At 44.2% G+C, this 26,148-nt stretch overlaps 1 protein-coding gene across 5 annotated transcripts in view; it reads left to right on the top strand.

Moving 5' to 3' along the window:
• The window catches only part of SHPRH (SNF2 histone linker PHD RING helicase), a 139,725-nt gene that overhangs the window by 53,083 nt on the left and 60,494 nt on the right, over nucleotides 1–26,148 (top strand). For all 5 annotated transcript variants that reach the window (XR_007355789.2, XM_048844315.2, XM_048844316.2 and 2 more), the window contains 7 exons: nucleotides 3,866–4,117; nucleotides 5,863–5,941; nucleotides 6,542–6,705; nucleotides 6,791–7,047; nucleotides 12,579–12,700; nucleotides 17,459–17,547; nucleotides 19,522–19,614. Coding sequence is in view for 4 of the 5 variants with exons in the window: in XM_048844315.2 (XP_048700272.1) it covers nucleotides 3,866–4,117; nucleotides 5,863–5,941; nucleotides 6,542–6,705; nucleotides 6,791–7,047; nucleotides 12,579–12,700; nucleotides 17,459–17,547; nucleotides 19,522–19,614 (1,056 nt within the window). In the remaining variant the exon portion in view is untranslated. The remainder of the gene's footprint in view (nucleotides 1–3,865; nucleotides 4,118–5,862; nucleotides 5,942–6,541; nucleotides 6,706–6,790; nucleotides 7,048–12,578; nucleotides 12,701–17,458; nucleotides 17,548–19,521; nucleotides 19,615–26,148) is intronic.

The raw sequence follows: 26,148 nt of genomic DNA, 5'->3' as shown, positions 1-26,148 counted from the left end.
GGCCATTATTGGACCGGTTAAAGCCTTGTGGCAAACTCTGTCCTCCTTGTCTCCCACCACAAAAGAGACCTAAAAGAAGTACTTTGTTCCAACCCCAGGCTGCGGGTACTTGTACTCTGATCCCCCCCGGGGTCCCGAGTGGTTTCAGCGGCCAATGAGAGGGAGAGCAAGAAATGACCTCGAAAGCAAAAGATTCAGAGACTAGACCTTTGTGGTAGAAAGAGGGTCTACAGCTCCGCTTCTCCAACCAGCAGGCGTTGCTGGGGAGATAACGGTTTTAATGTTGGAGTCGATGATGAAGTTCAAGGATTCTCTTCTCCAGGAGTCCAGACAGGAGTTCTCCACTCTGGTGGAGGAAGGGAAGTCTGTGGGCAGAGCCTCCCTGCAGGCTGCCCTGGATGCGGCAGATTCGGTGGCTAGGTCCATGGTTTCTGCAGTGGTCATGAGCAGATGCGCGTGGCTTCAGTTCTCGGGTCTACCAGTGGAGGTCCAACAATCCATTCAGGACCTGAAGGTACTTTGCTCTTCCCTGCGCAAATGGATGCGAAGCTTCATAGCCTGAAGGATTCCAGAGCCACCCTCAAGTCTCTAGATCTATATGCACCAGCGCCTTCCAGGAAACTTCAGGCCTCAACAACTGGTCCACTTCCCAACTCCATCGCTGTGCCAGGACCTGTTTTAGAAGTGAAACAGGTTATAAAAACAGACATCTCACCCACTTTGGCCTTGCTGACAGGCTCTCACAGACACTCCAGAGGATCCAAGCAGAACTTTTGATGGGGAGTTCGAGTGCATTATGCCGGTTCCTGTACTGGATCCTGCCCCACTTTGGTTTTTGAACCATTGCTCTTGCTTCAGCCAGGCATGTTCCCATATCACCTTGGACTGCTGGGTAAGGAGTATGATGGAGGAAGGTTATACTGTCCAGTTTATTTCCATTCCTCCCTCCCACACATCCCTTTCACATCCCTCTTCAGGAACCCTTCTCACGAGCAACTTTTGGCCTAGGAGGTGCAAGCCCTCCTCTGGGTTTGGGCTGTGGAGGAGGTACCTCAGAGTTTGAGGGGAAAAGATTTTTACACCTGTTGTTTCCTAATCCTGAAGGCCAAAGGGGGTCTCGGATGCACCCTAGACCTGAGTTTCCTCAAGAGTTCTCTGAAGAAACTGAATTTTTGCATGGTATCCCTGGCCTTCATTATCCCCTCCTTGGATCCAAAGGACTGGTATGCTGCCTTCAACTTAAGACGCCTGTTTTCACACCTCCATTTTTCGGGTTCCAGGCAATGTCATCCCTGATATCGTAGGTCAGTGCACGCCCTGTCATGACAGCCAGTTTTTGCCTCAGATTATTGGATCATATGGCTGCATGCACGTACATAGTACCGCTTGTGAGACTGTGCCTCAGACCCCTTCAAGTATGGCTGGACTCGGCGTACTCGCCAAGCCGTCGTCATTTGGACACGGTGCTTACAGTTCCTGCCCAGGTCCTCGCCTCTCTAGATTGGTGGAGGGACTCCTGGTCGGTAGGCTTGGGCAGTCCCTGACCATCAGTATCCCTAACCTTGGATGCGTCCGAGCTAGGTTGTGGTGCTCACCTTAAGCAACTCAGAACTCAAGGTCTGTGGTCCCAGGAGGAACTTTCCTTACATATAAATGTCAGAGAACTGTGGTTCACCTAGCATGCCAAGTGTTTATACTCTAGATTGTAGGCAAGCTTGAGTGAGTCCTTACGGGCAATACAACAGCAATGTTTTACGTCAACAAGCAGGAAGGGGCATGCTCTTCTCCTCCCCTCCCCGTCCCCCGTGTCAAGAGGCCATTCACTTGTGGGAATTCTGTGTGAAGCACTCGATCCACCTCAAAGCTTCTCACCTTCCGGGAGCCTGGAGCAATCTGGCAGATCACCTCAGCAGATCTTTCTCCTCTCACCACGAGTGGTCCCTTCACCCCGGTATAATCAGGACCATCTTCTAGCAGTGGGGGACTCCCCTCAAAGACCTGTTTAAAACCAAGCAAAACAAAGTGTCAGCAGTTTTGCTCTCTACGTGGGTGCAGCCTGGGCTCGCTTACAGATGCCTTCCTACTCCATTGGACAAAGCATCTGTTATGTGTGTTTTTGTCCCCCTTTCCCCCCCCCACCCCCATTCCTCTCATGCACAAAGTCTTACTCAAGGTCAAGCAGGATAGAGCAAAGGTTATTCTTATAGCCCCAGCATGGCCACACCAGCACTGGTTGGGCATCTTATTAGACCTGTCAGTAGCGATCCCAGTGCCGTTTCCTCCCCTCCAGACCTGATCTCGCAAGATCACAGCCAATTGCTCCACCTGAATGTCAAGGTCCTCCACTTGACTGTGTGGAAGCTCCATGGAAGCGGAGCTGGCCTGTTTGGAGTAAGTCCGCCAGGTATTGCTAGACGGTAGGAAATCATCTACTAGAGTGACTTACCTCGCCAAGTGAAAGCGTTTCTCCTTGTGGTCATCCCAACGAGGCATCTCACCTGGTAGGTCACCTCTCCACTCAGTTTTGGAGTATATGCTTCATCTGAAACAGCAGGGCTAGTTGGAGTGCACCTAGCAGCCATCTTTGGTTTTTTTCACATAAAATGTCCATTCACTTTAAGGGCTTATAGAGATTATAACCACAAATTAATGAACCCATTCCACAGTGGGACCTAAACCTGATCCTGTTAAGACTCTCAGGCCCTTCCTTTGAGCAGCTGGTATTGTGCCCCTTGTCGTACCTCTCCTGGAAGGTTGCCTTCCTATTAGCGATTACCTCAGCCAGGATGGTCTCGGAGATCAGGGGCCTTACTTCAGACGCCCCGTATATGGTGTTCTTTAAGTACAATTTCTCCCCCACTCCTGTGTTCCTCCCAAAGGTGGTTACGTGCATAATAACCACTCTATATTTCTGCTAGTATTCTTCCTGGAATCGCACAAGAATAGGGAGGAGTAGCGTCTTCACACATTGGATGTTAGGCAGGCCCTCGCCTTCTATACACAAAGGACCAAACTGTTTTGTAAGCCCACGCAGCTCTTCCTGGAAATAGCAGACAGGGTGAAAGGCCTACCAATTTCGGCCCAAAGAATTTCATCCTGGATCACTTCCTGCATTTGCATGTACTGTGACCAGGCAGGTGCTCCACTTCTTGCCATCTTGACAGCTTACTCGATGAGAGCTCAAGCTTCCTCAGTCGTGTTTCTGGCCCAGGTCCCAACCCAGGATATTTGTAGAGTGGCGACTTGGTCATTGGTGCATACCTTTTCATCCCGCTTTGCCATCACACAGCAGGCTAGAGGTGATGCTGCGTTTGGCAGAGCAGTCCGCATATATGTGAACTCCAAGCCCACTTCCTAAGGTTCCACTTGGGAGTCACCTAACATGAAATGGACTTGAGGAAGCACTCGAAGAAAAAATGGGTACTAACCTTTCCGTAGCTTCTGTTCCTCTAAATGTGTTGCTCATGTCCATTCTGCGACCCATTCTCCTGCCCCTCTGTCAGAGTTAGCCAGTAAGAAGGAACTGAGAGGGTGCGGAGCCAGCCAGGCCCCTTATATCGGTGCATAAGCGTGCAGCACCAAAGGGTGCTAGAGTTGGCCCAACAGATACCATTGAGGGAAAAAATTCCCTGACAACTGTGCGTGTGGTGCATCCATACCTCATGTGGAATGGACATGTGCAACACATCTTGAAGAACAACAGTTACGAAAAGTTTAGTAGCCATTTTTTATGAACTGACACTGCATTATGCAAAGAACATTTTTAAGTGTGTGTTCTGTAAAACTATAAAGAGCTCTTACACTTTATGAAGTATTTCTTATCTTCAGTCTTTGCTCTCATGTTTGTGTATATAAATGTGTGTAGGTGTATCAAGGTGTGAAGAAACATGGCTTCTTGCAGCCTCACATGTTAGCAGAGCAGGAGGTAGTCATCACCACTTACGATGTCCTTCGCACTGAGCTGAACTACGTGGACATCCCACATAGTAACAGTGAAGATGGGCGCCGTTTCAGGAACCAGAAGCGGTATATGGCTATCCCAAGTCCCTTAGTAGCAGTGGAGTGGTGGAGGATCTGTCTAGATGAAGCACAGATGGTTGAATGCACCACTGCAAAGGTGAGGAAGTCTCCTGGGCATGCCTGTATTGAAAAGATTTGATAAGATTATTGTAACTTAAAGAAAAAAAAATAAGATAAAGCTGCTTCTTGACTCTTAATGTGTATTAAACATAAACTTGTCCTTGTAATCTGTTCTTCAGAAGTACTAATGGTTTGCTTCCTCTTGGAGATATTTACTGTTAAATGATTCCCCATTGAAGTTTTGGCATGCTATGATGTGTATCTAGCTCAAAAAGTATTTAACATAATTCATACCAACAGTTTAAAGAACTAGGTCATCATGTTGTATACAGTGTTTGATAGTTTCAAAGAACGCATTAGCCTGTTCAGTGACCTGGTTTAGAGGTATTAATATGTCCTTTAGGTCTAGAAACTATAAAACAGTCAGCAATGACTTGAGAAGCTCTTTAGGCTCATTCTAGCAGTTTGTAGAGAGAGATTATTTTAGTTAGTGTGTGTCCACCCCGTTGCCCAAGGTAGGGAGATAAAAATGCCAACAGAAAATCCTATTCACATAACAATTTATGCCCAGTTAACTTACCTCCTTGTTGTAAACACTTCATCCAGTTTGAATTAGATCTGTGATAGATCTCATCAGCTGTCAAGTGATCCATTTGTTTTTAAAATAAAAACATAATGAATCTATATATACATACCAGAGCCCTTCCGTGTGTGTGCGTGCGTGTGTGAGGGGGGAAAAAACACAAGTGTATCAGTTCTGCTTGCATATCTATCAGTTTTCTGTAGTACAGGGGTTCTCACTCTTCCATAGTGTAAATGTCTTAAGTGTGTATCACTTCCACTTTCCCAAATGATTATTTAACATCCATATGGCAAATACATCAATTGCTTACATGTAAAAGTAATGTCAGGGAAGTATTTAATGTAATTTTAGTTGTCTTTTAATGGTAGTTACAGCTAGAAACAAAGAGGAGAGCCAGGACCATATTTACAGCAAACTCTGTCTGGAACATGCAAGGATTACAGAGGTAGCAATCTGAGACCTGTTGCTCTGGATCAGTTCCTTTCTTTTACATGTAAGCAGATACTGTAGTTACCACACATGTAGGGAAATCTGTGTGTGGAACCAAAGTTCTTACTTCTCTTACTGTACTAATGACCCTGATGTTTCTCTTCATCAGCCGAGGCACAATATCTTCTTTCCCATCCTTTATTATTATTTAATGAAAAAACTATCTGTCTCTTACCTGTCAACCAAAAATACTGCTCTCCACAGGCAACTTAGGTGAGTAGCACAGTTGCCAACTTTCAGATGGTAAATAAGCATCCTGACTTTCACAGTAAGCCAAAAATCAAGCTAATCCCATTTCAAAACAAGGCTAAAACAAGTCAATCCCTAGAACCCCAACATTCTGTGTGACTAGATCCCCCCGGCATGCAGTCTGGGACTGTGGTGGGCCCACTGTGCACCCTGATTCTCTTCCCCCCCTATTTGCCCCCCCCCCTTGCTCCTGCTTGCCGGGAGCCAATCCAAAAAAAAAAAAAAAAAAAAAAGCAACAAGCTACAAGCCAAAAACTAGCCATCAAGCAACTCACAAGCCAATTAAGCAAAAACAAGCCCAATTTCAGCCTTTTTTTCATGGGTTTGGCATGTCTGGTGAATAGTGTTTTGCAAGGTTGACAAATACAATCATGGTTCTTCAGAGTGAGTGAGCTTTTTCTTGGCTCTTGTGGTCTTTTCATGTTTTTCTACTTATTGCTATTCCTGTCTTCTCTCATTAGGCTGCAGAAATGGCACTCCGTTTGAGTGGAATCAATCGCTGGTGTGTCAGTGGCACTCCTGTGCAGCGAGGATTAGAAGGTAAGCTTTGTGTAGTAGTGTAGTCTGCATGGGTTTTTTTCCCCAATGAATTGGGGCTCCAGGAAAGACAACTAAACTTGCCAATTTTGATATTCCTATTCTAGATTCCTGCAGTAGATATTTTGTATTCCTAGAGAAGAATGCTTATAGTTTGTAAGTCTTAATTGATTTCCTTTGTCATAATATTAAGACGCTATTGAAGGAGTGAAACTCTACTGAATTACAGCCACTGCTGGGGTGGTAGGCAATAAGCAATTGGTGCATTGCAGGTTGCAAAATAATGATGGAGAGCAGTATTTTTTTTTTTTTTTTTGGTAACAAGATCCTAGGGAAAACTAACTCTTATGGAAAGTGTCATACAATCTTTAAAGTTATACAGAACAGACAGGACCTTAATATTTAAGGTCTCAGCTGAAAGACCACAGCACATAGTAAATTGCATGGAGCTTCATCTGTTTTCTGTAGAAGAGTGATGAACTGAGTCTGCTTCTGCGGTTTAAGCACTTAGGTATTTCAAACCTGGTGACATTACGTTACTGTGTGCTATTTTAGAATGCCACACCAAAAAAAATTTCTACAGTAATCTTCTTCTTTTGTCAGATCTATATGGCCTAGTGCTTTTTCTTGGAGTTGATCCTTACTGGGTCAAACATTGGTGGGATCAGCTTCTGTATCGACCTTACTGTAGGAAAAATCCTCAGCCTCTCTACAACCTAATTGCCAACATAATGTGGAGATCAGCAAAGAAGGACGTGATTGATCAAGTAAATATGGACTTTAAAAAAATTGCATGTAAATAGCACTTTCAACAAAAACATTTTTATGTATTTATTTTATTTTACTTTGCAGATTCAGATTCCCCCTCAGACAGAAGATGTGCACTGGCTTCACTTTTCTCCTGTGGAGAGACACTTTTATCATCGTCAACATGAAGTGTGCTGCCAAGATGCGCTAGCAAAACTCAGGAAGATTTCTGATTGGACTCTTAAACTTAGCAGCTTGGACAGAAGGACGGTCACTTCTATTCTGTACCCTTTGCTGCGGCTGAGGCAGGCCTGCTGTCATCCACAAGCTGTTCGTGGGGAATTCTTGCCATTGCAGAAAAGGTGAATTTTACCACTGCTTAAATTGAGTGCTGAGGGCTTGATCCTACACTCATTGAAATCAATGGCAAAGCTCCCATTGAACTTAATGGTACGGGATCAGGGGCCAATGTTGTTACAGTAAGTCAAAAATTATACCTGCCAGTTGAGCCACTTCGCAGCTATGCTGCATCAGGCATGATCTTACCTGACGTCAGAAGCTGAGAAGGATGCAGTAAGGTTATTGACACGGTCTCCCACAGTATTCTTGTCAGCAAGTTAAGGAAGTATGGGCTGGATGAATGCACTGTAAGGTGGGTAGAAAGTTGGCTAGATTGTCGGGCTCAACGGGTAGTGATCAATGGCTCCACGTCTAGTTGGCAGCCGGTGTCAAGTGGAGTGCCCCAGGGGTCGGTCCTGGGGCCGGTTTTGTTCAATATCTTCATAAATGATCTGGAGGATGGTGTGGATTGCACTCTCAGCAAATTTGTGGATGATACTAAACTGGGAGGAGTGGTAGATACGCTGGAGGGCAGGGATAGGATACAGAGGGACCTAGACAAATTGTAGGATTGGGCCAAAAGAAATCTGATGAGGTTCAATAAGGATAAGTGCAGGGTCCTGCACTTAGGACGGAAGAACCCAATGCACAGCTACATACTAGGGACCGAATGGCTAGGCAGCAGTTGTGCAGAAAAGGACCTAGTGGTGACAGTGGACGAGAAGCTGGATAGGAGTCAGCAGCGTGCCCTTGTTGCCAAGAAGGCCAATGGCATTTTGGGATGTATAAGTAGGGGCATAGCGAGCAGATCGAGGGACGTGATTGTCCCCCTCTATTCGACATTGGTGAGGCCTCATCTGGAGTACTGTGTCCAGTTTTGGGCCCCACACTACAAGAAGGATGTGGATAAATTGGAGAGAGTCCAGCGAAGGGCAACAAAAATGATTAGGGGTCTGGAACACATGACTTATGAGGAGAGGCTGAGGGAACTGGGATTGTTTAGTCTGCAGAAGAGAAGAATGAGGGGGGATTTGATAGCTGCTTTCAACTACCTGAGAGGTGGTTCCAGAGAGGATGGTTCTGGACTATTCTCAGTGGTGGAAGAGGACAGGACAAGGAGTAATGGTCTCAAGTTGCAGTGGGGGAGGTTTAGGTTGGATATTAGGAAAAACTTTTTCACTAGTAGCGTGGTGAAACACTGGAATGAGTTGCCTAGGGAGGTGGTGGAATCTCCTTCCTTAGAAGTTTTTAAGGTCAGGCTTGACAAAGCCCTGGCTGGGATGATTTAATTGGGTATGGGTCCTGCTTTTGAGCAGGGGGTTGGACTAGATGACCTCCTGAGGTCCCTTCCAACCCTGATATTCTATGATTCTATTATTCCTACTAATTCCTAGGTGCCTGAGAAAGCGATTTTGATTGTTCTGTATTTGGCACTCTTCCAAGGACTGACCTTTTACTATGATGACGAGAGGCACTATACTGATGGAGTTACCATATTTATGATGGGATACAAAACTGAGATCCTAAATTCAGTGGAATTTATTTTGTCTTCAGTGTTTGCTGACAAACATTGCGCTAGAGCATGAGCACTTGAAAAATTAAACTGACTAGGAAAAAACAAGAGAGCCTATTTAGCCTGCAGGATTCACTGTCTAAAAGAAGAGTTATTCACAAGGTGAATAAGCAGTACAATATAGGTTTTTTTAAAACATTGTTTTAAATAAATTGTTAATAAAGAACTTCTGTGTTTTAAAATAAATTTAGGGCTAGACTTTCAAAATCTGTTTGCATACTTTTGTGTGCACACTTGTAAAGATCTTTTTCTCCCCTCACATGCAACCCATAAGGCAGAGGTGGGCAAACTATGGCCCGCGGGCCACATCCGTCCTGCCCAGCCCTTGAGTTCCCCTGCCGGGGAGGCTAGTGCGGCCCCTCCCTTGCTGTCTCCCCTCCCCCGCAGTTATAGTGCTGAGCGAGCAGCGCTCTGGGCTGTGGGGCTGCATGCTCCTGGAGGGCAGCACGGCAGCGTGTCTGGCTCCAGCCGGGTGGTGCAGCTGCCAGACATTCTACTCTGAGCGGAATGGTAAGGGGGCCAGGGCTGGGGGCCAGTCAGGGGATAGGGAGCAGGGGGCGGCTGGATAGGTGTGGGAGTCCTGGGGGGCCTGTCAGAGGGTGGTTGGATGGGGCGGAGGTTCTGGGGGGGTGTTCAGGGGATGGGAAACGGGGGGGTTGGAAAGGTGTGGGAGTCCCGGGGGGCCTGTCAGACAGCGGGGGTGTGGACAGGAGTTGGGACAGTCAGAGGACAGGGAGCAGGGGGGTTGGATAGAGGGTGGGATCCCGGGGGGGGGGGCAGTTAGGGGCCAGGGGTCCTGGGAGGGGGCGGTCGGGGACAAGGAGCGGGGGGATTGGATGGGTTGGGGATTCTGAGGGGGGGCAGCCAAGGGGCGGGAAGTGGAGGTGTCGGATAGGGGGCAGGGCCAGGCTGTTTTGGGGGCCCAGCCTTCCCTACCCAGCCCTCCATACAATTTTGCAACCCCAATGTGGCCCTCGGGCCAAAAAGTTTGACCACCCCTGCCATAAGGCCATCACTGCACCAGCCCTGTCTTTAGCCAAAAACGGTTTAATACTGCTCCTTTTGGAGCAAGTGAGTACTGCTCTTTTGGCTAGCAACAGTGAGTTGCTAGAGAGAAAGGTATGGGTGCATAATCCTATGCCAGGGACTGAGAGCATTGGCTTTTCTGCATTTTTTTTTTTTTAAGCTCTTGCTGCCACAGGCAGGAAAGAATCAAGCTTGGCCCTTAATGTGAATGTATTTCTGCTGTTTTCAACCACCTTTTCTTTTGTTCCTCTCTGCTCTCTTCACGCATTTCCTGTGTCTCTTTCCCTCTGTGTCCTTCGTCCCTCCTCTCTCTCCTGACAGGGCACCTTCAGTGTAGAATTATGTCTGTGCTGTTGTGCAATAGCTATAGAAGCAGACAATCTGTTGTAGGATTTTCCTGCCTGATAGTTTTAAAGCTGTGGAAGCATGGGTGGAACATGAGAAATACCAGTACTCCCCCAATCCATAGCAAGTTACTGTTTGAGTACTGCCGAACATTCCAATGATGTACAAGTGCAGCATGCAAGCCATGCTGCTGAACGCACCAGGAATATCCTAGCACTGCACTGATTTCAGTGAAATGTTGATGAGTACAGCAGCATAGCAATTGCAGTGGAAGACAAGCAATAAAAGATGAACCCCCAGTAAACACACTGTAAGAAAAGACAGTATGGAGATACCGTTTATATATTTTCTTGTGAACAAGTGCTGTCTGTAGCAATGGACCATTCCCAGAACATGCAGAAGATTTGGCTTATGTCTTCCTTTATTTGCATGTGAATAAATAAGAATTCAGTGCCAGGTATTGTGGTGAATAGGAGAATTGGACTGAAACAAGGAAACTGACGCCTGGAGTGTGTTCTATGAGAGTGTTAATTTTCTCATCTAGTAAAGGCAGTAAGACTGTCTAGCCATTCCTAAACAGGATACTTTTTAGGTTTTCCTGGAATTTCAACTGAATCAGGAACTTCTCTTGAAATTGATTATTAGCCTCAGATTGTTCAAAGTAAATGAATTAAGGGCTTGTCTACACTTAAAATGCTACAGCGGCACAGCTGTAGCACTTCAGTAGAGATGCTACCCATCGGTGTAGGTAATCCACCTCCCCGAGAGGTACTAGCTAGGTTGATGGCAGAATTCTTCTGTTGATCTCGTGCTGTCTACATGGGGACTTAGGTTGGCTTAATTACGCAGCTCAGGGGTGTAGATTTTTCAAACCCTGACCAACATAGTTAAACCAACCTAATTTTCTAGTGTAGGCCAGGCCTTACAAATTATGAAACTATGTGCTATTTTTGTTTTGCTTTTAGAAATTTCTTTCACTCTCCATGCTTATGAAAATGAAAGATTAATAGTGCTGGCTAGAGCTAAGCAGAATGAGAGCAGCAGGTGCTGTGCATATTTTCCAATACAACTGAGAAATGTAGATCAGTATAAATTGCAGTTTTAAATCAATAACACCTCCATCTCCGATGCTGGAATGGCAGCAGGAGCATTGAAACTTTAGATAGCAGGAGCAAAGGTAAGGGGAAACCTTAGTACAGGCGTAATCAATTACTTTTTGTCAAGGTCCTAATTTCTTGGTCAAGGTATAGTCAAGGTCCAGACTCCAGAGAAGAAAATCATTTAAAACCCCCCCAATAATTATGATAATAAGTAAATAAAAAGATTTCAGGTCTGTTCAAAAGCATCTGGCGGTCTGAATTTGGCCTGTGGTCCCCATATTGACTACCCCTGCCGTAGTAGGTACTGCAGTGTTGCTGGGAGGGGAAGATGGGGCCCAGTCAATGCGGCTTCTCCATACCTTCACGTCCTGGATCCAAACTGTGCAGGGGTGACTCCCGCATCCCTCTAGGACACGAGGAACAATTCCAGGGAGGAGCCAGCCCCGGGAACCAGAATCAGGCACAGAAGCAGCCTTAGCAGGGACTGTTGGATACTAATGTGATGGTGCTGATTTCTACCATTTTTACTCTGGTCAGTCTCTTCTCATGCTGATTGCTTGTCTGTTTCAATCCACTCCTGCCCAAACCCTTCATCTCAGCCTGACCCCAGTGGCCCTTCATGGTCCCTTCATTCTTCCTTCCCTCTTTCTTCTCCTACCCTCTCCCTTTCACCTCTCTCCTTCCCTTTTTCTTTCTATTCAGGTAATCTCCTGCTAAACCCCACTCAGAGAATTAAAAAAAATTAAAGGAAGGAAAGCATAGTGTAACTAATGTGACATTTGTCAACCATCGCTCTGTTTACTCGCTTGTATTGTTATATCTCCTTTCCCCTGTACTTTGTCTTATCTATTTAGATTTGCTCATGAACTATTGCTTATTCATTTGTACAACCCTAACACAATGGGATCCCTTTTTCATTTGGCTCTTATGTATATCAGCAATACAAATAATAATACTTAAAGGAGAGAGGCTGGTTACAATGTGGAAAGATCGCTTTACAACAATACATACTCTCAGGCCCTGAGAGTCTGGTGGAGCTGTCATGTTGCTGAAGTAATGCATTGGTCCCGGAGGGAAGGTGCTTTTGAAAATAGATTGTATAGCTCTTTCTCTACGAGAATGGCCTGTACTTCCTTGTCTCTGGAGGAATGATGCTGTGTTGTTGCAGTGTAGAGACTTGGACATAGTGGCTCTGAATGAAGTAATGGGAGAAATTCCTGGCACTGGAGTTCTGACAGGTCTACTTTTCCCAAGTCTCCACAGGGTGGGGGAGTTCATTCCTATACTCTTGACGTGCACTCTTGGTTAGATGAGTGATTGGGGCACAGCCCGTAACTAGATGTGTGCAGATGCTGCAGCTGAAAGAGTGACTGCTAAAACTAAGTCATGTCACTGTATTGTCCTTGAGAATATTTATCATGTGGCAAACGTATGTTTGCATAATATGACCTTTCATGCAAGTGTAGCGTCTGTTTTCTTTCAAATTTGATCCATTAGATCTTTATTTCAGCACAATGACCATGGAGGAGCTACTAACTTCACTGCAGAAGAAATGTCGCACTGAATGTGAGGAAGCCCATCGACAACTGGTGTGTGCTCTCAATGGTTTAGCTGGTATCCATATCATTAAAGGTAAAAGCATACCGCTCACTATGTTAATTTACTCTGTCTGATGGGCGAGTCATGAGGTTAGCTATCATCATGGCAAAATGGCAGGTCCATTGATTTCAGGGAAAAGTGCATTATGCAGTCACAGAAAACTGGAACTGCATATAGGCAGCAGCTGAAATCCTAACAAATTTCTCTGAGCTGACAGGGAAGAAAGAGGTGCAGTATATTGGGAACTGCATCACAGCACTTTCCATTTTTTAAATTTTGTAACGTTCTTTCTATGTTCACTTTCTACGGTCTAATCAAGAGAGGATAAAAGCAACAAATCTAGCTTGATTCTGCTTTCACAGTGGTGTAATTCAAGTGTAAATCCATTGACGTCCATTGAGTTGCACTAGTGTAAAACTGGAGCAGATGAGGTGAATTAGCGCCATTATTTTCTCCCTTTTATTAGGGCTATGACAGTGGCTACTGTGACAGATACAATGGACACTTGGAATATCCAAAGATTCTTGTATCAACTTTGTAAAAGTTATGTGCATCTTTCTGGGGTAGGGATTATATTATGGATTCATGGGGGAACTAAAGGGTTTCCTGGAGGAATTAAAATCACTAGATGGTGACCAATGCAAATCCCATGGCAGTTAACCAGTCTGGAGAAGCCTCACCCCTGTGGAAAATTGCATAAACTGGTTTGATCTGGTTCAAAAATATATGGTTTTGGGTTCCTTGTTTGCCAGTACATTGACAACCTTGAAGCAGGGAGAGAGGTCACTCTCCTGATCCAAGAATGGACATGAGACTGTGAGCCAGAGGGACAGGCCCTGTGATAGTACATGCCAAGGTCTCCATGTGGAAGATGGGTGACAAGCTAAGACTTCATATAAGTTGTTTGTTGTTTGAGATGTTTTCTCTATAATGCTTTTGTTGTGAATAAATAATACTTTGCTTTATGAAGGCTGGCTGGTCACAGGTTAACCCTGTCATTGCCCCAGAAAGAATAGGACTGTTAGTGCTGAACTAAAGTCAGACTTGCTGAGGTGATCGGAATGAATTGCAGGGACGATCATTGCCTAAATACCCAGCCTAGAGAGGGTGTCACAGGACTCTCTCCTGAGAAGGGTGATGGCTAGAGGCCGGAGATCTAAGAGGGGTGAGAAGAGGTCAGAGATGCAGTTACCTCTGGAACTGTGACAGCTACATCAAAGGTTTTGTGTAGGTAATAGAACTGGAAACACATAGCTAGCAAAGAGTGGCACAATGCTGGAAGTATGTGTGGTGCTTAATTTATCAGAAACATTTTTTGTCCTTTGCACATTCATTCCAGTCACTAAACTTTGCTCCTTTGATCTAATGGTCAGTGAAATCTTTGGCCTCTTCCCTAGAATATTATGACATTATACAGTATTTTAAACATTTTAGTAAAATGTGGTATTGAGGCTTTTTGTCTCTCATAAAGTGAAATTGCATTTCAGTTTCAATATCATATAACATATGGATGCTTTTGCAATATTGTTTTTAAGTTGTAATAGATTTTAATGGCATCAATAGCAAGGATTGATACTGCCATTTGAAGTTGAAGGTACAAAAGATAACCAATTTGGTAGCAATGATGACAACACTTTCCGCCCCCATGTCTGGAGCAATTGCTGTGTACACAGAGAATGTAAGAAATACAAGAAGTCATTATGTTGTTGCCATTGCAAACGCTGTTTAGTTGAAGGAATATTAGCATATAAATGGCAGTGTAGATTCCAGTTGAATCAGTGTGGGGGTTCTGTGAGTTCTAATCAGAAATCTGAAAAATGAAGCAAAGAGAAATAATTATGTGAATCTCTTACCAAGCAGCATAATTTACTTGGATGCTTAGTTCTAAATGTTCACAGCAAAAGTACAGCCTGTTTTTTGTTTGTTTTTGTTTTTTGCCAAGTGATCCTTGTTAAAACTAATGAGTTGCATGGAATTACACCCGCCCTTTGTTTTAAAAATGAGTACTAATACTATAACTATCTTATGAATAAATCTTAGGAATAAGGATAAGAATAAATTTTGTTCCTTTCCTTCCCAATTGCACCTATTAATCGGATGTGGTCCTGGTGATTACCAGTGAACTCTGAAGTGTATAGTGAAGTGTAATATGTTTTGTAGCACCTAGTAGTTCAGATAAATCAAATCACATCATGTCATTTTTAGTTAAGCTGCATTAATTTCAACGGTCTCTTCAGTTTACCTGTTCAGTTCTTCTTCCAATAAAGCTTTTACTAGACCAATGGCTCTCAAACTTTCCAGACTACTATATCCCTTCAGGAGTCTGATTTGTCTTGTGTACACCCAAGTTTCATCTAATTTAAAAACTACTTGCTTTCAAAATCAGACATAAAAATACAAAGTGTCACACAGCACACTATTACTGAAAAATTGCTTACTTTCTCATTTTTACCATGTTATTGTAAAATAAATCAACTTGAATATAAATATTCTACTTACATTTCAGTGTATAAAATATAGAGCAGTATAAACAAGTCATTGTCTGTATGAAATTTTAGTTTATACTGATTTCACTAGTGCTTGTTATGTAGCCTCTTGTAAAACTAAGTAAATATCTAGATGAGTTGATGTACCCCCTGGAAGACCTCTGCGTACCCCCAGGGGTATTCGTACCCCTGGTTGAGAACCACTGTACTAGACAACTTCCCCACCCTGTAACTTGCCACCACTTTTTTTCAAGATATTTGGAACTAGAAAAGGGCTTTCACTATTATCTTACTGTCCACCCTTAAATTTTTATGTCCCATGGACCACCACACTCATTCAAAAGTTTTCCCAGACTATTAATTTGGTTACCTATCTTCTGTATGTTGTTGGAGGAGAAGAAAGTATATGTAATTGTGGTTTTTATGATTTGCAAATGTAGCTTCAAGTTAATATTGGTTAATTTCTTCCTCAGGGTGCATATGGCCACTTAAACTATAGTTCCACTATTAAAAGTGATTGTGAAAATGGCACAAGAGGGGGTGAATAATGGATTTTTTGGTTTAGTGATAATTCTGAAAACTGAAAATGAAATTTTTTGGCAAATCAAAATAATTTAGTGCTTCGAAATAAAACATTGTGACTGTGGGAATTTTGACAAAAGCAGAGGACTAGATTCACAAAAAGGTCAGTGGGGAGAATGGGGTGAGCTTGTAGTAGGAGGTGGCTTCCTTTAAAATCTTTAGCCCAGTGGTTAGGGAACTCATCTGGGACGCAGGAAACATGAGTTCAACTCCTCCCTCTGCTTTATGTGAAGAAGGGATTTGAACATGGGTCTCCTATATTGTAGGAGAATTCTCTAGCCATTGGGCTATGGGACATTGTGGTATGTGTCTTTCTTAATCTCTCCTGTTGAAGCTACTCCACTTTTTATAAATAATTATTAGCCATTGGAGCAGAGCCATTGAAACTGAGTCTCCCACTTCCTTGGTGAGTGTCCTAATCACCAGGCTATAGAATCATTCTCATTCTTTCCCTGCCCCAGTGACTATTCATTGTTATTGATACTGGTGATTCATAGTCATGAATTGGCAAATTCTGCATTTAGTTGCACCAGTGCAGTGGGTGTTATAACAGATGGGTTCGTATTAGGGCTGAATTTGAAGTTTGAAAATATGACTTGTAGAGTTCTGCTTGACTCTGAAATCATCATGAGTTTTCAGGTTTGACAATTGCGAAAACCATGTTTAACTTGGAAACTGAAACTGTTTGCTCTGGAAGTCACTGAGAGACAACAAATATGGTACCCCACAATGCCATTCTTAGACTTACTTTTCAGAGTAGAACTCCACTATGTTGAGTAAAACATTCTTCTTCAATTGGTGTTTTAAAATAGGCAATTTACAAAACCAAAAAATCAGCAAGTAAATAGTAGATGGTTCCTCTGAAGGCATCTTACATATGTTATAGATCAGGGGTGGGCAAACTTTTTGGCCCAAGGGCCACATCTGGGTATGGAAATTGTATGGCGGACCATGAATGCTCATGAAATTGGTTGTTGGGGTGAGGGCTCCGTCTGGGGGGTGTGGACTCTGGAGTGGGGCCAAAATGAGGAGTTCAGGGTGCAGGAGGGGACTCTGGACTGAGGCAGGGAGTTGGGATGCGGGGTGGGGAAGAGGGGAGGGCTCTGGGATGGGGCTGGGGATGAGGGGTTGGGAGTGTAAGAGGATGGGCTGGGACTGAGGGTTTTGGCTGGTGGGAGGGGGATCAGGCCTGGGGCATGGGGGTGGGGCATGGGCGGGGTCAGGGGTGCAGGCTCCTGGCAGCACTTCAAGTAGCTCCCAGAAACAGCAGCATGTCCCCCCTCCAGCTCCTGTGGAGATGCTCCAGCTCCTGTCAGATGGCTCTCTGCACCGCCCTGTCTGCAGGCACCACCCCACAGCTCCCATTGGCTGTGGTTCCTGGCCAATGGGAGCTGTGGGGGCAGCGCTTGGGGCGGGGGTACTGTGCGGAGCCCCTTGGCTGCCCCTACACGTAGGAGCTGGAGGGGGGCATGCTGCTGCTTCTGGGAGCAGCGCGGAGTGGGGCAAGCCCCTGACCCCGCTCCCCGGCTGGAGTGCCAGAGTGAGGCAAGCCCCGGACCCTGCTCCCCAGTGGGAGCTCGAGGACTGGATTAAAACATCTGGAGGACCAGATGCGGCCCCCAGGCCATAGTTTGACCACCTCTGTCATAGATGATGGCCATTTGTGGCCATTTGGAGATAGAAATCATGTTGCATTGGTTCTAAGTGGATTTGAATTCTTCAGATGAATATGCATTGGCAGCAGACCTGTACAGAGAGGTGTTGCGTTCCTCTGAAGAGCACAAAGAAAAGCTCAAAACAGATTCGCTGCAAGTGAGTATGAATTTAAGTTCACAGGCATTTTTAAAATAGACATGTCAACGTGTACTTGACTGTTCTTGTATCACAGTTAAATTTCTTATGCAGCTATTTCTCATAGGGGCTTGCCAAAGGGACACTGTTAACTTGTTCTGTCTTCAAATATAACATACTGTAAACCAGTAGTTTTCAAACTGCGGGTCGGGACCCAGTACCGGGTCACGGAATGTAAGGCACTGGGTCACGGTGGCTCTGGTCAGCACAGCTGACCAGGCTGGCTAAGGCAGGCTAGTTCCTACCTGTTCTGACACCACACTGCACTCTGGAAGCAGCCAGCAGCAGGTCTAGCTCCTAGGTGGCGGGGCCACAGGACTCCGTGCACTGCCCCCACACCGAGCACTGGCTCCCCCCCCCCCCCCCCCCCAAAAAAAAAAAGTTTGAAAACCACTGCTCTAAACATTGTGTTCTATGACAAGTCCATGGAACTACAGATTTCTTGTTTAAAGCCACCATAGTGCAACAAAAAATTTGTATAAGGCCTTGCCTCTAATTTTTAGTGATGCACCAAAAAACAATGTGAGCTTTGCCTGCTGGTCTACAATAGAATTTAACAAGCTGTAATCTTGGAGTCTTGCATATCACTGCTAACATCAGTGGTACTAGAATACAGACAGAGAAATAGACAAAAGGCAGCTGTGATGGTTCCTGGAGAAGTATAAATGGAACCAAGTCAAATTGTTATATCACAAGAAATTATACCTCTAAGAGCATTATAAGACAAGAAAGAATAAAAAAGTATTGACAGTATCCCTTTAGGAAACTGTATTTATATTATGTGAATAACCAGCAACTGCAGATGATATTTTATATTTAAAGAACATGTTCAACAAGGTAAATTTGGACCAACTTTCTTTTGTCTTACAGCAGAAGCATGTTATGTATTATGTCATGATAATGACAACTCAGAAGTGAGCTACTTGCCTGTTGGTTCTCTTACCACTTACGGCCACAAAGGGAAATGAAATATTATTTCAAGTCATTGTCCTCCATTGGGGTTCTCTAACACAGAACTTTTCACCAATGTGGAGTTGCTTTGGTCATGTTTATTGCACCCAGTGTTATATTTTTGTTTTGTCAATTCAAGCGCGATCTACCTCTCATTAATCATATCTGTACCAGTATATCAAACTGCCTCTGTTGATGTCTGAGTATCTCTCACTAAATCAATTCCCTGCCATTGCAGGAACCTTGGGCAGTGGTGCACCTTTGTCCATCTTGTGCCACACAATAGTTTAGTCTCCTGAAGATTGTAATACTTCGGTCTAATTCTGGTTGCTGGGCTTGTTGTGGGGTAATTGGATGGTATTTAGTGGCCTGTGTTACAAAGGAGGTCAGAGTAAATGATCTGATGGTCTCTTGTGGCCTTAAACTCTGACTTTAATATAACAATAATGATGTTAATGAAACTATACTACTGTAACTTAAGAAAAATGGCAGAAGCTGCTCAGAGTTCATAATTTTTTTCCCGCTTTTCTGAAGTTTGTCTATTTTTGGGACATATAAACAACTTCTTTCCATATTTAGTTTTTAAAAATAATTTATAAAAGAATAAATTTTAAGATAAAAGCCTTGCATCTCATGAGGGCTTTAAGGGGAACAGCTGTGATCCAGTATATAGAGTACAAAGCAGAGAATCAAAGACCTGGGTTCTTTTTTAGACTTTCTCACTGATTTGCTGTGAGATCTTGGGGGAGTCAGGTAACCTAGTTCTCCCATTTTTGCTCTCTGTAAGCGGGGATAATAATACTTACCCACCTTCATAAGGTACTTTACGATTCACAGAGGAAAGCCCTACCTTTAAATGAAATATTTATTATTATTCTCATAAGTAGCCTTGTTCTGGGATTCCACTAATGATTTCATTGTTGCTGTACCAGATAATACAGTATATTGTGTTTCATGATAATTGTTGCTTTTCTCTATGTGAAGAGACTTCATTCTACACACAACCTGATGGAACTACTGACAGCAAAGCATCCAGGGATACCACCAACCTTGCGTGATGGCAGACTTGAGGAAGAGGTGATTGTTCGTTTTGGTGTAAATGTATTTTAAAGAACAATATGATTTGCAGATTGTACTTTTTTAAAGACTGTAACCATCTTTTTCTATTATTTTATGTCAAAAGAAGGGGGAAAAAATCATCAGGCCAAATACTCCAGGATAAGCCTCCAGCCATGTTACTCATTCAATCAGATGCAGTTGTACTGAGAGAAGGGAAAATGTCCAATTGCTGCTATTCTGAATGTGTGCTGATCTTTGCTACGTTATGATTATATGTTTTGAGGAAACTTTAAACATTGATCACTAGAATTATGATCTTATAAGTGTTTACGTATGAATAGTCTCATAGTCAATAAGGCTAGTCGTGTAAAATTAAGTACCTCTCATAAGTGTTTTCAGGACTGGGTCAAATAGTGCAGTATGTAAAGAGAGTGTCAGAGGAGAAGGAATAAGTATTAGCCACCTCATGGACCAAACTATGGAAAGTACCTATATTTGAAGTTTACAAAGCGGTCTGTTGAATGTTGTGTGACAAATGATAGTCAACTTCTCAATTCACAGATATCTAGTGATCTCTGAACATGTTTTCACCAAGGGTTTTACTGGATTCTCCATTACTGATCACTTTTAAATTGTATGTTTTTCTAAAAAAAATGCTCTAGGAATTATTTTGGGGAAGTTCTATGGCCTTTGCTATACAGTAGGTCAAACTTGATCACAATCATAGAAATGTTTCAGAGGAACAGCCGTGTTAGTCTGTATTTGCAAAAAGAAAAGGAGTACTTGTGGCTCCTTAGAGACTAACCAATTTATTTGAGCATGAGCTTTCGTGAGCTACAGCTCACTTCATCATCTGATGAAGTGAGCTGTAGCTCACGAAAGCTCATGCTCAAATAAATTGGTTAATCATAGAAATGTACGACTTGAAGGGATCTCAATAGGTCACCCATTCCCCTTCACTGAGGCAGGACCAAGTATTATCTAGGCCATCCCTGTCAGGTGTTTGTTCAACCTGTAGTTAAAAACCTCCACAGATGGAAATTCCATAACCTCCCTAGGCAGTTTGTTCCAGAGCTTAACTACCCTTACAGTTACGAAGTTTTTCCTAATCTCTAACCTAAATCTCCCTTGCTGCAATGTAAGCCTATTACTTCTTCTCCTGTCCTCAGAGAATAAGGAACACAATTTATCACCCTTCTCTTTATAACAACCTTTTACATACTTGAAGACTGTTATCATGTCCCCCCACTCATATTTTCTAGACCTTTAATCGTTTTGTTGCTCTCCTCCGGACTTTCTACCTTTTGTCCACATCTTTCCTGAAGTGTGGTGACCAGAACTGGACACAGTACTCCAACTGAAGTCTCTTTGGTGCTGAGTAGAGTGGAAGAATTACTTCTTGTGTCTTTCTACAACACTCCTACTAATACATCCCAGAATGATGTTTGCTTTAGTTGCAACAGTATTACATTGTTGACTCATATTTAGTTTGTGATTCATTATGACCCCCAGATTCCTTTATGCAGTATTCCTTCCTAGGCAGTCATTTCCCAATTTCTATTTGTACAACTGATTATTCCTTGCTAAGTGTAGTTCTTTACATTTGTCCTTATTGAATTTCATCCTATTTACTTCAGACCATGTTTCAAGTTTGTCAAGATCATTTTGAATTCTAATTCTGTCTCCAAAGCACTTGCAACCCCTCCCAGATTGGTATCATCCACAGACTTTATAAGTGTACTCTCTATACCATTATCCAAATAATTTATGATAATATTGAATAGAGCCAGCTCCAGGACAGATCCCTGCGGGACCTCTCTTGATAGGCTTTTGCAGCGTGACTGTGAACCATTGATAACTACTCTGAGTATGGTTTTCCAGTTGTGCATCCACCTTATTGTAGATTCATCTGGGCTATAGTTCTCTAGTTTGCTTATGAGAAGGTCATGTGACACAGTATCAAAAGCTTTACTAAATTGAAATATATCACATCTACTGCTTCTGCCCTATCAAATGGTCCCTTATGGCCTTAGAGTACGTGAATGTCCCTCTGCTAAATTTCATGTATAATAAACACACCTTGCTGCCTTAACCTTTTCTTCTCTGTCTAGTAGCGTAAGCTGGTGGGTGATTTCATCAGTGAGGGAAAGGAAATAAATTTCCAAGCATCAGGGGTTGTCTATACTGTGCATTAGTCCTCACCAAAGGTGTGTAAGTTCTAGTACACCCATATGTATTGTGCACTAATTGGCTTATGTGAAATAGGACTCCAGAGAACTTTTAGTGCATGCCAGCAGGGTCCACACTTCAGTTAGTGTGCAACATGCTAGTGTGTATTAGAATCTCCATTCCTTTGGTGTGGACTACTACACTGTATAGACAAGCCCTTAGTCTCTTTAATATCCTTTCTGAAGCCCAGTGTCTTCCATGGTTCTGGATGTCTGGGCTACTCTTCTTTCTCTGCAGCTTTATGGAGGTGGATCAATGTTTGGCTCCACACACTCTGTCCACGCCCCCTCCACTCTCACTTGCCAACAGATTTCCTGCTGCCTCCATGGCAGCAGACTGGAGCAGTTTCTGTTGCTTCCGTCCTTACTTTGCAATTTGAGCTTTTTCTGTTCAGCTTTTGGGCAGTGAGGAGAAGTGTTACTCCTCCTCCCTAGGTCAGGTAATCCCTCGGGGGTTTAATCCACCTTGAGCCTCTGCTCCCTGCTTGCTCCTCTTTCCCTTCCAGACATGGCAGAGCAGCCAAGAAAGCACAGGACTAAATCCAAGCAGTGCTCTGTCCGTGAAGCACCTTCCCAGGCTCCGTAAATGTTGAGTAGTACCCAGCCAACTGACCCTAACTCTGTTAGGTTCTGGGTCTATAAGTCAGATAGGCAGTTGTGGTCCTCAACTCCAGTCTGGGAAAAATGGACCAAGAACCCCAGTGCAGAGCAGGGAGAGGCTCTAAACATGAGGAGGATCCTGACCACCTGACTCCTGGGATAAATCCCAGGGGACCTAGTGCAGAACAATGAGGGGAGCCTTGTGGGTCCTGAGTGCCCTGGGGAAAGAAGCAGGGTCCTCCCTCCCAAGCCAACCAGGAGGACTCGGACAGTGAGTTCCCCACTCCCACCAATAAGGAGACCCAGCGAGAGAGGATTCGGAGTCAAACCTCTGAAGAGGACTCCAGGAAGGTAAGCAACAAAAAGCCTTACAAAGCTGCAACAGTTTCTGTGTTCCCAAAGCCTGCATAAAAAGGTTAAAAATCCAAAAAGGAAAAAAAGAAAGAGGAAAAAATACACAAAATCCAGGAGATGAGTTTTTGGACTCCTCTTCCTCCCCCTCCTCCACTTAGGAAGGTGAGCTGTTCAGATCTGAATCCCAACGGAATGCGGGGAGGGGGAATGTAACAAAAGGGTGTGTTTTGGTTTTTTCGTGTCCCCCCCCCCCCCCCGCATCTTCCCCCCCCCTCGGCGAAATTTCAAGCAACAACATTGTTTCCATGATTCAAATCCAACCTGAGCAGGCTCCTGAGAGTAAGCCTCAGAACAAATTTCTCTCCACAAAATCATCCCCCGAGGTTGCAATACCCCATTATTCCTTCTTCAAGGAAGTGAGTAGGGATGATGAAACAATCCTGATGCAGGCAAGCACATTAATAGGAGTGATCGTAGGCTCTGTAACATTCAAAAACCAAAGGGGTCTATTACTGAGATACCGAGAGTGGATGCCGCTATAGCGTCCCTCCAGTGATATATGGTTATTCCCTCAGAGGGGGAGTTGTACCAGAAGAACCACTAATAAACATGGATAGAAAGATGGAGGCCACTCTCAAAAAGGATTTTGAAGCTTCAGACACCCTTTGAGCACCCTGGGCAGCTACCTGCTTTGCAAAAGTATTTTTTTCCTGGCTGGAAATCTCAATGCCCGTAAGGACAGAGATCACCCGACTTTGGTTCCTTTTTAAAGCAGGTGTCCCTGGCAACAGCATTTGGTGCTGGTGCCTCAATGGAGGCACTGAGATTCTCAGACTGAGCCATGACTTCCAGCTCAATAGCCTGGCACCACCTATGGCTGTGTCCGTGGAAGGTGGACACTCACTTTAAACAGGTCCTATGCTTGGCTGAGTTTAGAGGCTCCATCCTTTTTGGAGAAAAGCTGGAGAAGGTGGTGGTTGATGCAGCAAAATCCAGACAGTCTCTCCCTGCCCCACTAAGTGCTCCCAGGAGAGAGTACAGACCAGCTTTCAGATAGAGGCACTCCTTTCGCTCACCATTCTCATGGAGGTACTAGCAAAAGTACAACAGATTCTCCAAGGGAAAACTGTGAAATCGAGGTCCCGGCTGGGAAGTCTAGAGGGACTTTAACCCTCCCTCTCTTCCCCAGATTTACTTCATGAAAAAGATCATATCTGCTTTCGCCCAGAACTGCCGCTAGGGGGCAGAATTTCCCATTTCCTAGAGGAATGGCTTCCACTGACCACAGACAAATGGGTCAGGGAGACAGCCACAGATACTCCCTCGAGCTAGGGGCTCTGTCCTATCTTTTCTTCATCCAGTCATGCAGCTCCAATGACCCTATAAACCACAATCTGATCCAGAACCAAGGATCTCATCTTCTGGTTATAGGAATGATAGTGTGTGTAATTTCAGAAGAAAGGATGTCTAGGCTCTACTCCATGTTTTTCATTGTTTTTCATGAGGGTTATCAGAGCCATTCTAAACGTAAAGCGGTTCAACAAGTGGATGAAGAAAACTAAGTTTCAGATGGAGATCCTGACCTCTACGGAGTCATCCCTATCCCAGGGGGACTTCTTGACTTCAGTAGATCCAGTGGATGCATATCCCCATTAGATGGTGCCACTGCAGACTTCTGAGGTTCGCTTACAGCAGGAAACGTTATCAGTACTTGAACACTTCCATTTGGCCTGTCCTTGGCCTCCAGAGTTTTTACAATGATATTGGTAATGATAAACAGCCACACTCAGGTTGTAGGGAACTCAGCTGTATCCTTTCCTGGATGACATTCTGATTAGAGCTCCATCTTGATCACCAGTGCACAGGGCCATGTCTCAGACATTGTGTCTCTCCCAGGCGCACAGCTTCATTATCAGTGCCAAGAAAGATTTCCTGGTTCCATCCATATGGGGGCAAAAATACACATCTCAGTAGCAAAGATCTACCAATCATTAGAAAGGTTTCAGAAAATCCAGGAATTTATCATCTTGTTCCAGAGTCACAGGAGACCTGCCATAGCATTATGCTTCCAACTGCTAGGACTCCTGGTTTTGTGCATAAGGATCATTCCATGCATAAGAAGCCTTCAAGCCTTGATTCTCAGGGTGTAGGACCGCTCCCCAGAATATGTGAAAGATCAAGTACAGATTCTGACAGAGGTGTTCAGTCCACAAACAGTGTCCACAAAGGCACGTCTCCTTCCATATCCTTTAGTATTCACAACTGATGACAATCTGGAGGGCTGGGGAGTTCACTTGAAGACCTAAACAACCCAGGGTATCTGGAGCCAGTAGGAAAAAGCTGAGAGCAGTCAAGTTAGCTTTGCAAAGGTTCCAGCTCACCGTAAGGGGGAACCATGTCCTGGGTCAGTCAGATAATACAACTACAATTGCATATTTAAACAACAAAGGGGAAACAAGGAGACTGATGCTACACATGGTAGCGCTGGAAATAATGAGGTCAGCAGAACAGTTCCTCCTTTCCTTCAGAGTGTTCTATGTCTGGGATCTGATCCAAAAGGCAGGCTGTTCAACAGGCGTAGGGTCAACAACTCCGAGTGGTGCCTGAATCAAAAGGTTTTTGATCTCCTCATTCAAACATTCAGCCTCCTTTTGACCGACTTAGGGATTATAGTGGACGAGAAGCTGGATATGAGTCAACAGTGTGCCCTTGTTGCCAAGAAGGCCAATGGCATTTTGGGATATATAAGTAGGGGCATTGCTGGCAGATCGAGGGACGTGATCGTTCCCTTCTGCTCAACATTGGTGAGGCCTCATCTGGAGTACTGTTTCCAGTTTTGGGCTTCACTCTACAAGAATGTGGAAAAACTGGAAAGCGTCCAGCAGAGGGCAACAAAAATGATTAGGGGACTGGAACACATGACTTATGAGGTGAGGCTGAGGGAACTGGGATTATTTGGTCTGCAGAAGAGAAGCGTGAGGAGGGATTTGAAAGGATTTTGCTTTCAACTACCTGATAGGGGATTCCAAAGAGGATGGATCTAGACTGTTCTCAGTGGTAGCAGATGACAGAACGAGGAGTAATGGTCTCAAGTTGCAGTGGGGGAGGTTTAGGTTGGATATTAGGAAAAACTTTTTCACTAGGAGGGTGGTGAAGCACTGGAATGCGTTACCTAGGGAGGTGGTGGAATCTCTTTCCTTTGAGGTTTTTAAGGTCAGGCTTGATAAAGCCCTGGCTGGGATGATTTATTTGGGGATTGGTCTTGCTTTGAGTAGGGGGTTGGACTAGATTACCTCCTGAGGTCCCTTCCAATGCTGATATTCTATGATTCTATGACTTGTTTGCAAATCACATGAACACAAAGATGCCA

Source organism: Caretta caretta, chromosome 3, assembly GCF_965140235.1.
Source record: "Caretta caretta isolate rCarCar2 chromosome 3, rCarCar1.hap1, whole genome shotgun sequence".
Taxonomy (NCBI): Eukaryota; Metazoa; Chordata; order Testudines; family Cheloniidae; genus Caretta; species Caretta caretta.
Note: the sequence above shows the minus strand (reverse complement) of the source record. Positions and strands in the feature narration are given on the sequence as shown.